The sequence below is a fragment of the Echinops telfairi genome, unplaced genomic scaffold, assembly GCF_000313985.2.
Source record: "Echinops telfairi isolate 266 unplaced genomic scaffold, ASM31398v2 ScPeMD7_7414;HRSCAF=8452, whole genome shotgun sequence".
Classification (NCBI taxonomy): domain Eukaryota; kingdom Metazoa; phylum Chordata; class Mammalia; order Afrosoricida; family Tenrecidae; genus Echinops; species Echinops telfairi.
The window spans coordinates 982,847-994,769 of NW_022111314.1; the positions used below are offsets into that span (position 1 = coordinate 982,847).

Here is an 11,923-nt window from a genome sequence, read left to right on the forward strand (position 1 = left end):
ATTCAAAGCAGCTAAAAAGAGAGGGGGTGCCCTCCACACCATGCAGAGCCCTGTGCCCGCGCTGCCTGAAGTTGCCAAGCACAGTGGGTGCTCAGGGGGCTGGAGCCCACCCAGGGCACCAGGGCAGGGGCTCGGGCCTCGTTCAGCCCCTTCAGTGGCATCTTGGCTCAAGCTCTGGGCAGCCTTGCAGACCCCCCACCAGTGTGAGGTGTTGAGCCTCTGGCCAGGCCGGGGCCAGGCACCCCCACCCCCACCGGGGAGGACGTCCCTGAGACCGCAGAGGTCGGGCCAGGGTGGGCCTCAGACGCTGCTCTGGAGCTGCCGGGTGGAGGCGTCGTCTTGGGGGTCTGTGGGGCTGTCAGAGGCCGAGGACTGGCTGGGCAGAGACGTGTCCAGGACGTCGGGAGTCCCCGGTGGGGGTCTGTAGAGGCAGCAGGCGGCCAGGAAGCAGAGGAAGCCCAGCACCTGTGGCAAGAGGAGGGGTCTGAACCCAGACCAGGACCCCTGCCCCCCAGAGCGCACAGGCTGGCCTCGCCCACGGTCCCCCCTGCCCTGCACCCCAGCTCCCAGGATGTGTCCCGACCCCAAGCTGAGCATGTGGCTGTGCGTGGAAGGAGGGTCCAGCTCAGGGGTCACCCTGGGTCCTGACTGAACTCAGAAGAGGGAGATGTGGGACAGCGTAGGGGTGAGGCTGCGGGAGGACAGAGGCTGAGGCTGGGGAGGCAGCCCAGGGAGGGGGGTCTGGTTTGTACTGAGAGGCAGGGATGGGGTGGGGTGAGGGCCACCCTGCTGACCTCAGCCTCCCCCACCCCTGTTAGCTAAGCAGGAAGTGAGGTCAGTGCTGAGCTCAGGAGTGACCCCTAAGGCTGCCCTGTGGCCCTCTCCCCACACCCAGGGCCCTCCCTGTGCCCCCTCAACTGCCCCTTCCTGAAAGTGAGCCTGGGCATGTGTGACCACAGCTGGAAGCACCCAGCTCTCCACTCCACCAATCATAGCAGAGGACCTGACCAGGCTCAGCAAGGAAAGAATGCTGGTTCCCAGGTGTGGCGGGGGGCACCCCAAGTCAATATGGGGAGAAGCAAGGAGAGTAAAGGAAGACCCCAACTTCTCAGAGCAGCCGAAAGGGGAGCTATCCAACCACTCCGGTCAGCAGGGGGACCCTGAAATCCCCTTAGTGTGGGGAGACCCATGTCAGCAGAGGAGAACCCCGGCTTCCCAGATCACCTGGGAGGGGTGATCACTTGGGCCAGCAGGGGGAGAACTCCACTTCCTAGATCAGCTGGGACCCCACACAATGTCCAGCAGCACCCTGCATGGCCTCTGCCCGCTCACCTTGTACAGCAGGCCGGTGGCGAGCAGATAGCGGCTCATGGCGGCATTCTGGTACAGGAAGCAGGCTCCCTGGGTGCCACACTGCTTCTGCCACAGCAAGCAGGCCTTGTCAATCACCCAGCCGAAGGCGATGGGCCCCGGGATGCTGCCTGCGGAGAGGGGGGCTTAGCTTGCATGGGAGGCGGGCTGGGGGGGCAGCTGGGGGCATGGGGGTGATGTTGGGGTGGGGGTGCTGTGGAGTCCATTCTAGGGCAGGGGCCGAACTGTCCAGGGGGAAAGCGAGGCTTTTCTGGCCCGTAAAGAGCTACAGTGCTCACGCCCACAGGGGCAGCGCCACACCGTCATGGGAGTCAGGTGGCGTGTACTCAATGGCAGAGAGGAGGGCCCTCTAGTGGACACTCAGGGAGCCCCCACGCTGTCCACACCCTGCCCGACTACCCTGGTCCCCCACAGTACCTAGAGTCCGGACAACAACCCACTGGATGCCCAGGGCGAAGGACCGTTGCTGTTCGCTCACACACCTGCAGGGGAGACAGGGCTGGTCAGCACCACACGTGCCACCTCTCACCCAGGCTGGCCCAGCCTGGCCACGCCCCTGGCTGCCTTCCTCCCGCCAAGGCTAGCACCCAGCACCACGTGGGCAGCCAGCTGTGTCAGCCGGCTGTGCGCAGATCCACCGGCCGGACGTGAGCAGGCATGCCTGGGGCAGGACCCAGTGCCCACAGGTCCGCCGAGCTCCAACCTAGTGGTGTGCAAGAGAAGGTTTGGCGGCGAGCGAGCCGGTCTTACCGTAAGGTTGCGGTCAGCGCGGGAACGCTGCTGAGGAATGTAAAGATAATTACAACGAACATGAAAGCCAGGAGGAGGGGCCTCCTCGGGCAGGCTGAGGAGCACTTCCCCGCGGTGGCGTGGCCGGGGCCAGAGAACAGCCTTGGGGGGACACAGCTGCAGTTTCGATACACCTGAGGGCCCAGCAACAGGCTGATTACAGGAGGAAGGGCCAGGGGGCCCTGCCCATGTCCAGGGGGGGCACAACGGGCACGTGCTGCACCCACACTGACCTTCGGGCTGCCCGGGTCTGCAGCAGCCTCGACCAGGCAGCCGGCGTAGCAGGGGGAGTAGTAGAGGACCCCGTCCGAGCCGCACACGGGGTTGTAGTGCTCTGGGTGGCAGGCGCAGGCAGCGTTGCATGGAGCTGTCAGCTGCAGGACGCCTTCGGCTAAGGGGCTGTGGAGGGAGAAGAGGGGTGTGGGACGGGGCCCAGCATGGCCAGGGGTCCCATCTCCATCCCGTCTGAGCGGACCCTGCCGGGGCCCTGAGGCGCTGATCCCTAGCGTGGCCCTGGGAGGGACGGTTGTCTATCTGAGCGACAGCCCACCCCCTCCTCCTCCTGCCCTGAAAAGTGTGTGCTGTGCCAGCGAGTCCACACCCACACCAGTGACCCTGGAGGACAGAGCACACGGCCAGGTCTTTGTCGTGGGGCCGCCGGGTGGTCGGGGTTGCCAGCGACTGGGTGAGGGAGCAGTTGGTGCTAACCTGTCGGATGGGGTCCTGCATGTGCATGCAGCGATGAGGCTCCAACCAGTCCCCCCTCCCACCACACCAGAACGCTGGGGGAGACACCTCTTCCAGCTCTCAGCCCAGCCCTGCAGCGTGCGCCTCAGCGGGGAGGGGGCTGGAGACATGCAGCAGACGGGCATGTCTGGGTGTGCACCTGTTGGATCCCAGAAGCACACCTGCACGTGCATACCCTTCCTCTTTTGCAAGCACACAGGGTGCACACCGTGCCCCTGGCCCCCTTTTCTGCCTGGCAGAGCACCTGGGCACGTGGCTCAGAAAGAGCTCTCTGTCCTTTGCCCGCACAGTGCACACGGTGGGATGTGCTGCGGCCTAGCCAGCCCGCCTGGCCGGGCACTAGGCAGTTTCCAGGGCCTGGCCTCTGCCAGCACTCCGCAGGGCAGGCCCACCTATGCGGCACTTCCCAGTGTAGGCCGCGGGGTGAGGCTGCCATTAGCGGCTCCTCCACGCTCCGAGCTCAAAGAGCTGCCGGCTGCGTCCACGCAGAGACAAGCCTCAGGGGCACCCAGGAGTACATGGCGGTCATCCACGCACAGATGGGGAGACTGAGAGTGCGGAGCTAAGAAGGCACCCACCTTCCCTTAAAGGCTGACCTGGTGCCAGTTACGAACGAGGCGTAATCGACGCAGCCGGCGGTGTGGCGGTGCAGTCTGTCAGCACGCCAGGTCTTGCCCGCCCTCCGCTCGCTCACCACAGCCGTGTTTCCACACAGGGGTTTCCACACAGGTGAGCCTGCACACAGGTGAGCCTCCATGCAACTGTGTTCCCACAGGGGTTCCCTCACAGGGGAGTCTGCACACAGATGAGACTGCATGCTAGTGTGTTCCCACAAGGTTTTCCACACAGGTGGAGCCATTGCATAGGCTAGTCACCACACAGGTGAGTCACCACACAGGTGAGTCACCACACAGGGGAGCCTTTACATAGGTGTGTTCCCATATAGGTGTTTCCACATAAGTGAAGCCCCCCACCACACGTTCCCACATCCACAACCCCAGTAGAGGCCCCGCCTGACTTACTGCCCATGGTAGGAGGTGGTCACGCCGGCCACGGGCACGTTGGGGCAGTGCAGGACGAAGACAAAGACGGCCAGGAGGCTGGTCAGGGAGCAGAAGAGGCAGAACCTGACGACGCCCGAGCCTTGCAGCTTGAGCTTGTTCACCAAAAAGCCACCCAGGAAGGTGCCACCTCCGCCCGCGGGCACCACCAGGTAACCTGGGAGGAAAGGGTTGTGAGTGGCCGTCCAGTGCCCAGGGACCCCCAGTCCTGCCACCTCCTCTGGTTGTGTCCTTGGCAAGGTCGAGCTGACCGTTGGAGCTGTGGAGTACCCATGAAGGTTGGCAGGAGTGGGGGGTCAGAGGAGGTGACCACCCCTGCAGTCCCAGGGGGACCAGCCAGCCCCTGCCCGTGGAACACACCCACTGGGTGGGTCTAAGAGCTCTGGCCAATGAACCTGAAACCTTGGCCCACTGGGTCTAAGAGCTCTGGCCAATGGACCTGAGACCTTGGCCCACTGGGCACCCAATTCACTAACACCAGGCCAGGGTCTGGGTGCTGAGGAGGGGCTGCCCTCCCACCCTCACCGCCAGGCACTCATGTCTGTGCCAGGGCATTGGGAGGAGCAGGGAGCTCCTCAAGGTGCCCCCCCCCCACCGCCCTGCTCCCTTGGACCGAAGCTGCCCCTGGGGGCCTGGCCCTGACTTGAGTCAGCCACTATGTGTTATCGCCTGTCCCCCAAGCCCTCATGAGGCGCCAGCCTGCCCCCAGCACTGGTAGCCCAACCGTCTGGCGGCAACATGAATTCCATGCAAAGCTGGAAGCTGCCCGCCTGCACTGACCACCACCCCGGCCCAGCTCCCACTTGGGGCTACCCCGTGCCGGTCTTCCTAGCTGTCCTCAGAGACCCTCACTCCGAGAAGAACTCACAAAGAGGGTAGGATGCCCCCAGGCCCCAGGAGTCTCTCACCAAACAAGGTGGCAGCCTCCGAGGCACTGAGGCTGAACTGGGACTCGAGGAACTTGGGGCCGAAGGTGGACATGCCGGCGATGAGTGTGGCCTCCATGGCCCCAGCCAGGCAGAGCAGGGTGAACGTCGGGTTCCTCAGAAGCTGCCAGACGGAGCTGAGGGCAGAGAAGAGACAGCGGTCAGGCCGCACCAGACCCACTTCCAGGACATCCGCCTCCCCCAGGGCCACTGCTCCTCCCACCACAGTGAGAAGGGGGGCCCTGAGGGCGAGGCCGGTGAGCGAGGGGACCCCCGTGTGGACTCAGTGGGAAGGAGGGCGAGGCCGGTGAGCGAGGGGACCCCCGTGTGGACTCAGCGGGAAGGAGGGCGAGGCTGGTGAGCGAGGGGACCCCCGTGTGGACTCAGCAGGAAGGAGGGAAGTGGCACCTCAGCTCCACCTCAGGCCAAGTCCCGGCTTCAGAAGGGACGCCCGCTTGGGGTGACCATGCCCACTTCTGCGTCACCTCTGGGTGGCGCGGTAGGGCCAGTAGATGAGCTGGGGTGGGGCAGGGGGCAGCGGCTGAGCTGGATCCCCAACTCCTCTTGGTTTGCACTTGGGGGGCTTTGGAAGTCCAACACCCCTTTGCCGAGGACTGAGAAGACCCAGGCTTTGGCTCGCAAGCTCCAGCAGGCGCTGCTGGCAGGGCATGAGGGCCTCCAGGCTGGACCCAGTGCCTGGACACACATGAGGTCGGCCCAGCAGTCCTTCCCAAGGGACTCGAGTGACAGTCCCTGGTGCCCGGGGCACCGGAGCACGGCTGAGCTGCGGCTCACACAGAGGACCTTTGTGTCCTCAGCTGGGGGACAGGCTCTATGTGTCTGGGCTCAAGTTGCAAGGCTGGAGGTGCTAACGCACGAGGGAGCTGCTTGCCACTGAAGATGCTGAAGTCCATTAAAACGTATGAAGTGTAACTTCCGGCAAGGTGGTGGACCGGCGGCCACGGGGTTTGCCCAAAGGCCTCGGCGAGGCTGGCCCTGGACCCCTGCACCCCAGAGGGGAGGGCAGACGCAGAGGAGGGGACGAGAACCGAGTGTGGACGCTGAACAACAGTGGCGAGGAGACAAGGCGCAGACAAGGCGCGGCCACGGTGGACTCTTGCCATCGGCCTGATGCACTGCGCTGTGACAGGAAAAGTGGCAACCCGACGTGTGTCCAGCACCCACACTCACCACCCCACAGAGCAGCAGGTGACTTGTTCCCCTCCACCCAGCTCCACCCACCCCACCCCGGCCACCCGACAGGACAGCCCTACTCTGGGGGAGGGCTGGTGCGGCACTCGTGTGGACTGACCGACCCCCCCCCACCATCAGACCGCCTGGACCGCCTGGTCCCTGGCCTCCCTGGATGGACAGGGACTCCTGTACCCCGCTGCCCTGCCCCCACGCTGTAAGAGTTTCTTCGGGAAACAAGAACCCTGATCATAAACACCATCTGAGGCTGAACTTCTTCCAGGTCTGATCCTGACCCCTGGTGACATACAGCCTGGCAGGACCCCATCTAGGGCCCGTGTCCCACCCCTCAACCCCACCCCCACCCCCAAATCCATGCGCAACTCGACTGGCAGAGGGGCTGACCCCTAGTCTGTGCCCCCAGTCTCTCCCGGCTTTTCTGTTTCATTTGCTTCCTCTGCCCTCATTTTAAACCTTTCCCCTTGCCCCTGCTTTTACCCTTCTTTTTCTTAGCTCACTTTTTCTATTTCTCTTTTATTTTTCTCTCGGTTGATCTTCTCCCGTTCTCTCCCCTCCCAGTTTCCCCTTTCTCTGCTTCCCCTTCCCTTTTCTGCGTTTTGGTTATTAAATGGCATTTTCTTGCTGCTGTTTGCCTGCTTGTTTTTTCCCCTTTATTTTCTTTCTTTTGACCCACCTGAAAGAAAGCTACGACGGTGCCCACCTGTGGCCCGCCACACTACCGCAGCCTCACCGACAGGGTGGGGACCCGATCATGCAGACAGCAGCCGACAGCAGCCAAACCCAGCCTCAGCCGGGCCACACAAACAGCACACAGAGAAATGTGCGCACTCTCACGTTGCCTCACACACCCACCAGGAGACAGGGCGTGAGTGCCCGAGAACACACCGACCGGCAATTGCAGATCCAGTCCGAACAGACCCCAGTGCGTGGGAGACGAAGGACAGGGTCTGACCCCGGGAAGAGCCGGGTGGAGCGGCTCGGACCAGTGGCCAACGCTCCGAGCAAGGTGGTCTTTCCGAGGCAGAAACACCTGACGAGGGTTCAGAAGGATGGCGTTTAGACTCCTTCACCAGATGGAGAACAAGATCGAGAAAGCCGCAGGTGGAAGCAAGAAAAGCACTGGGGAAGAATCCGGAGAAAGACTACAAGAACAAGCGAACGGACTCATCGGAGGCGAGGAGCTGCAGGAGCGTAACAGGACGGTTCAGAAATCGAGAATACTTTGGAAGAGCAAACAAACAGAGCCGGATCACTGAAAGGCTGGATCAGGGAGCTCGGAGACAAAGCATCCATGCTAATCTGATGGAGGAACAGTCAGAAAAGGGTGGGGAAATTCAAAGAGATCCTAAGAATTATATGGACCACCATGAAGAATAAGTTATGTGTGATCAGAATTCCAGATCAGGAAGAGGGGGTGGGTACAAAGAGAAAATTGTTAGAGTTGTTGGAAGAAAAATGCCATTCACATCACGAGAAGCGAGAAGACATATGCATTCAACACACGCACACGGGCAGACCACTCAGGCACATCGTGGTCAAGCTTTCCCAAACCAAACTCCAGGGGCGAATCCGGAGAGCCGCTCAGGAGAGGGAGCTCCAATACCACCAAGCTCCGGGTTCTCAGCAGGAACCACGCAGGCAAGAAGGCCGTGGATGCCGTATGTACACCCAGGGGAAGACTCGCCAACCAAGAATCACAGGCCTAGCAAAACGGACCTTTACGCAGGAAGGTGAAATTAGGGCATGTCTGCAATAAACGGACGTTGAAGGAATTTGTTAAACAAAACAGGCTAACTTTACCAACATACTAAAAGGGGCCCTTCCTACAGCGAGCCAACAGCTCGAGATGCCCAAACATGACCCCACCACCCGGAAGCCGACCCAGACAGAAATAGCCAAAGTCAGACAAATACAGGACTTAAAACAGGGACCCAGAGGCACCAATGGGTGATGAAGACATTACCAAGTAACAGGAGGGAATGTGTCGTTGGGGAACTTCTGAACCCTGAGGAAGTCAAGTACGTTTCAGGAACGTGGGTGAAGGCGAGGGCAGGGCATTGTGTGAGAGAGGTTGGCCGGGAAAGATGGAGGGCGGGGAGGGTGTGGGGAGGAAGCAAGCAGTAAGGGCAGCCCGGAAATAACTGTTACAGACGCAGCCCCGCAGGAACGGTGGGCTTCGACGGATGTGTGGACAGACGCGCGGGCTGAGTGGGTGTGGAGGAAGGGTGGGAGGTTGTCCAGATACAATAGCGGCTTGGCAGAGGATGTCTGGACAAGGAATTTACCGACGCGGCAACTATATCCGTGAACGTGGGGCGCACTCAGGTGGCAACGTCATGAAAACGTATTGGACGCAACCAGGAACCTCAGGGATTCTGAGCCTGACATGACCGCTGCCCTATGCCGGCGGCGGCGAGTTCTTAAACGCTCACGAGGTGTCATAAACGTGCCACACCTGAAGGCAAGATGAGCAATGATGTAATGCGTGCACTGGACGAAGGGACCACGCAGACATGGGTCTCCCACCCTGAGACCACAGCTAGGTGGTGCCCGGCCACCACCGCCCACTGCTCTGAAGGCGGCCCCATCAGACGGTCTTCCACGGAGTGGGAGGAAGATGCAGAAGAGCCCTCAAAACCTCCAGGGAGACCAGGCTGGCTCGTTGGATAAGGACCAGTGGAATTCCAAGACAATGCCGGGGTGACCTTCTTACCTTCTTACCTAACTCACCCCTGGGGCTCAATTTTCAGTCCCACAGTGAGTAGAAGAAGGAAACTATTGATGTGTGCAGCCTTAGAATGACCACAGGGCCACACTGACCCAAGGACAGGGTTCAGAAGGATTGGGGGTGGTGGTGGCAGGGGGCAGGAAGAGAGGGAGGAAGTGGGCTAATGAGGTGCATCGCAGGGTGAAGCTGGTGATTTGCCCTGCCAGCCTCTGCTCCATTCACAGTAAGAAGTGAGACAAGGCGAGCCGGGACAGGAACCTCTTCACAGAGACCGGGCGGCGTAGTGGCTTATAAGCTGGGCTGTGCACCACAAGCTCACTAGTTCGAAGCCACCAGCCGCACCGTGGGAGGAAGACGGGCTTTCTACTCCTGCAAGCACAGAGCTGCAATTTCAGAACCTCGCAGACAGGGCAGCTCCACTCTGTCCGACAATCAGCCTCAGCTCAGTGGCAGCGAGTTCGTTTGGTTGGTATCTCCCCAGGGGAAACGTTGATGTTCTAACCCACAGAACCTGTGAGCGTGACCGTTTGTAACCGGGGTCAGTCAGCGTGAGGCCATGCTGGAATAGGGTGTTCCTACACCGTAAGAACAGGAGAAGACACCCTGGGACAGACAGACAGACAGACCGAGGACAGGTGGCCACGTGAGCAAGGAGGTAGACACTGTACTGATGCTGGAAGAAGCCCAGGGTCATCTGGGGCCACCAGAGCTGGGAGGGACCAGGCAGGGCTCTCACCGGGAGCCTCAGGGAAGAGGCTGAATTGGGACTTTGGCCCCCAGAACCATGAACCTGTTTCTGTCCCTTGAGGTCCCCGGTGAGTGGCGGCTGGTTAGAGAGCCAGTGGAGTGGGGGTGGGACCTACACACTGACTGCATTGACGGCATCCACTAGAGAGACACATGCAGCAGACAAAGGGGAGACAGAACCCCAGCCGCTGCCCTCGGCCGCCATGCCTCCCTGGGGCCTGAGTCCCGAGTGGCCCTGGGCTAAGACCAGGGGCCGTGTGCCAAAGGGGCCACTGTACTGTCCCCAGCACTCAGGAGTGACCCACCAGCAGAGGCCCCTAGTCCACAAGTCCATGCTGGAGAAGGTGGCTCCCCAATTGAATCAGGAGTGGGGGCGGCGGGCTCAGGCCCCCTCCTTGGGTGTGGGCCTGTGTGTCCTGGGAGCCCCTGCGCGACGCATGGGACTTAAACACACGTGGCCCGTTCCTCGTTACAGCCTCACGCTGTACTAGAAAGAAGGGCCCCCTTCTCCCAGTTAAGCCAACCTGGGGGCCAGAGAGCAGCTTCAAACCCCTCAGCCCTCTCAGGCCCCTCATCCTGGAGACCACAGGATTGGGTTCTGAGGGGCAGCAGTGGCCAAGGCTGGTCACACCCAGCCTGGGAGCCCAGGGCTCCCAGCACCCACTGGGGGCGTCAGGGGCGAGAGGCAGGAGCTGCTGGCTCTGACTGCAGGGGACTGCTCCTGCCCGGTGTGAGGAGGGAGTCCCCACCAGGACAATACAGGGCTCGGCCGGGCAGGCCTGGGTGCTGGTCCTCTGCCAGTCCGGTCTCCAGCTGCCCTTGAGACAATTGCCCTGGCCCTGGGTGGGGCTGCCGGCCTGTCACCGGGTTTTGTCTGGGTCTACCCTCCTGGAAACCACCTGTCCAGGCACTCAGGCCCCACTGGGTCCGAGGGGTGGGGCCCTTGGCAGCTTTGCACTTCCTTGTTCCTCTGCCCCTGCCTACAGCTTTCCGCTGGAAGTTTTGAGCTGAATTTGCCTAGGAACCAGTCACCGCCATGCCAAGGGCACAAGTTCCAGAACTTTCTATTAATAGAAACCGGTTTGGGGAAGCAGCCCTGGAGCTGGCACACCTTATCCCTGGAGGAACTAGAGCGGCCTGGTCCCTGGTCCTGAGGTCTCTAGTCCCTTGCTCTGTGGGGACTGGGAGAGGCAGCTGGCCCTCTCAGAATGCCCCAGAAACCCGGTTAGTCTGGCCCCTGGCTCGCTCAGCCGTGATGTGCCCCACAGCAGGCACTGCCAGCCCTCTCAACCCGTGGGAAGGGAGGCGGGGCAGGGAGACCCAGGGCCAGACACCCTCCCACTCCTTTCCTTCTCCCACCCAGGGCCCCATCAGACACAGCACTGAGAACAGGCCCCAGAAGGTGCTGGGAGCACAGGGTCCATGGAGAGTCGAGGGTCATCGAGGTGAGGTACTGCAGCCCTGACGGGACCTTGGCTGCGGCGCCTTCACTCCGAGGCCTGGGGGCTGTGACCCCACCGCCTTCACCCCATCCTCCCCCACTGGGGGTCCCTGGGGCGGGGTGGGTGCTTACAGAGGCAGATCTCGAATGGCTTTCCCGAATTTAGAGCTGGCTTCGGTGGTGGGGCTGCTGTCCTTGAGCTGGTGGGTGTCAGATGTCCTCACGACCACGTAGCGCTGCGTGCCTGGGAGGACACAGGGGTCAGAGCCAGCTTGGGCCTGAGCTCTGGGCCAGAGCAGGGGTCAGGGCAGACAGGCGGCTCTTGGGACCACAGGGAAGGGACAGAAGCTGAGGATGGCCCCCAGGGACACCCTACAGGACAAGGCCTGGCTTCCCACTACAGCTGTCCACATGCCCGGTCGGTCCCAAAGGACCCAGAGGGTTGGGTGTGCTGGGCCCTGCATGCACGGGCCAGGGGGCGGGGGGCGGGGAGAAGGCACCCACCTGGCAGCTGCCGTGGGAAACCGAGGACTGGGATGGCGATGAGCAGGGCGGCAGCACCCGCCCCCAGAAAGCCGATCCACCAGGCGCCGACCCAGCGTGGGCTCTCCGTGGTCAGCTCCGTCCTGGGAGCCATGGATCAGGTCAGCACTCATGTTGCACCCAGCACACTGACCTACCGCCCACCCTGCCCTTCTGTCACAGGCTCTGGCTGTCGCTCTCTCTGTCTCCCACTTTCTTTCTCTCTGGGTGTCTGTCCTTGTCTCTCTGCGTCTCTGCCGGTCTCTGCTTTCCCGTGTGCCTCTCCGTCTGCTCTCTGTATTTCCCTGTTACCGTCTCCGTCTGTCTGTCTGTATTTCTCTGCTACTGTCTGCCTCTGCTCTCTGTATTTCCCTGTTAC

General features: G+C 61.8%; 1 protein-coding gene across 1 annotated transcript in view; it reads right to left on the bottom strand.

Annotated features, from left to right (window-relative positions):
• Positions 1-300: 300 nt before the first annotated feature.
• SLCO4A1 (solute carrier organic anion transporter family member 4A1) overlaps positions 301-11,923 on the bottom strand; it is a 13,699-nt gene continuing 2,076 nt past the window's right edge. The window contains exons 3-11 of the mRNA XM_004716076.1: positions 11,527-11,648; positions 11,155-11,266; positions 4,877-5,031; positions 3,930-4,125; positions 2,394-2,559; positions 2,122-2,294; positions 1,789-1,853; positions 1,333-1,481; positions 301-465 (exon numbers count right to left, since the gene is read on the bottom strand). Of these exons, the coding sequence (XP_004716133.1) occupies positions 301-465; positions 1,333-1,481; positions 1,789-1,853; positions 2,122-2,294; positions 2,394-2,559; positions 3,930-4,125; positions 4,877-5,031; positions 11,155-11,266; positions 11,527-11,648 (1,303 nt within the window). The remainder of the gene's footprint in view (positions 466-1,332; positions 1,482-1,788; positions 1,854-2,121; positions 2,295-2,393; positions 2,560-3,929; positions 4,126-4,876; positions 5,032-11,154; positions 11,267-11,526; positions 11,649-11,923) is intronic.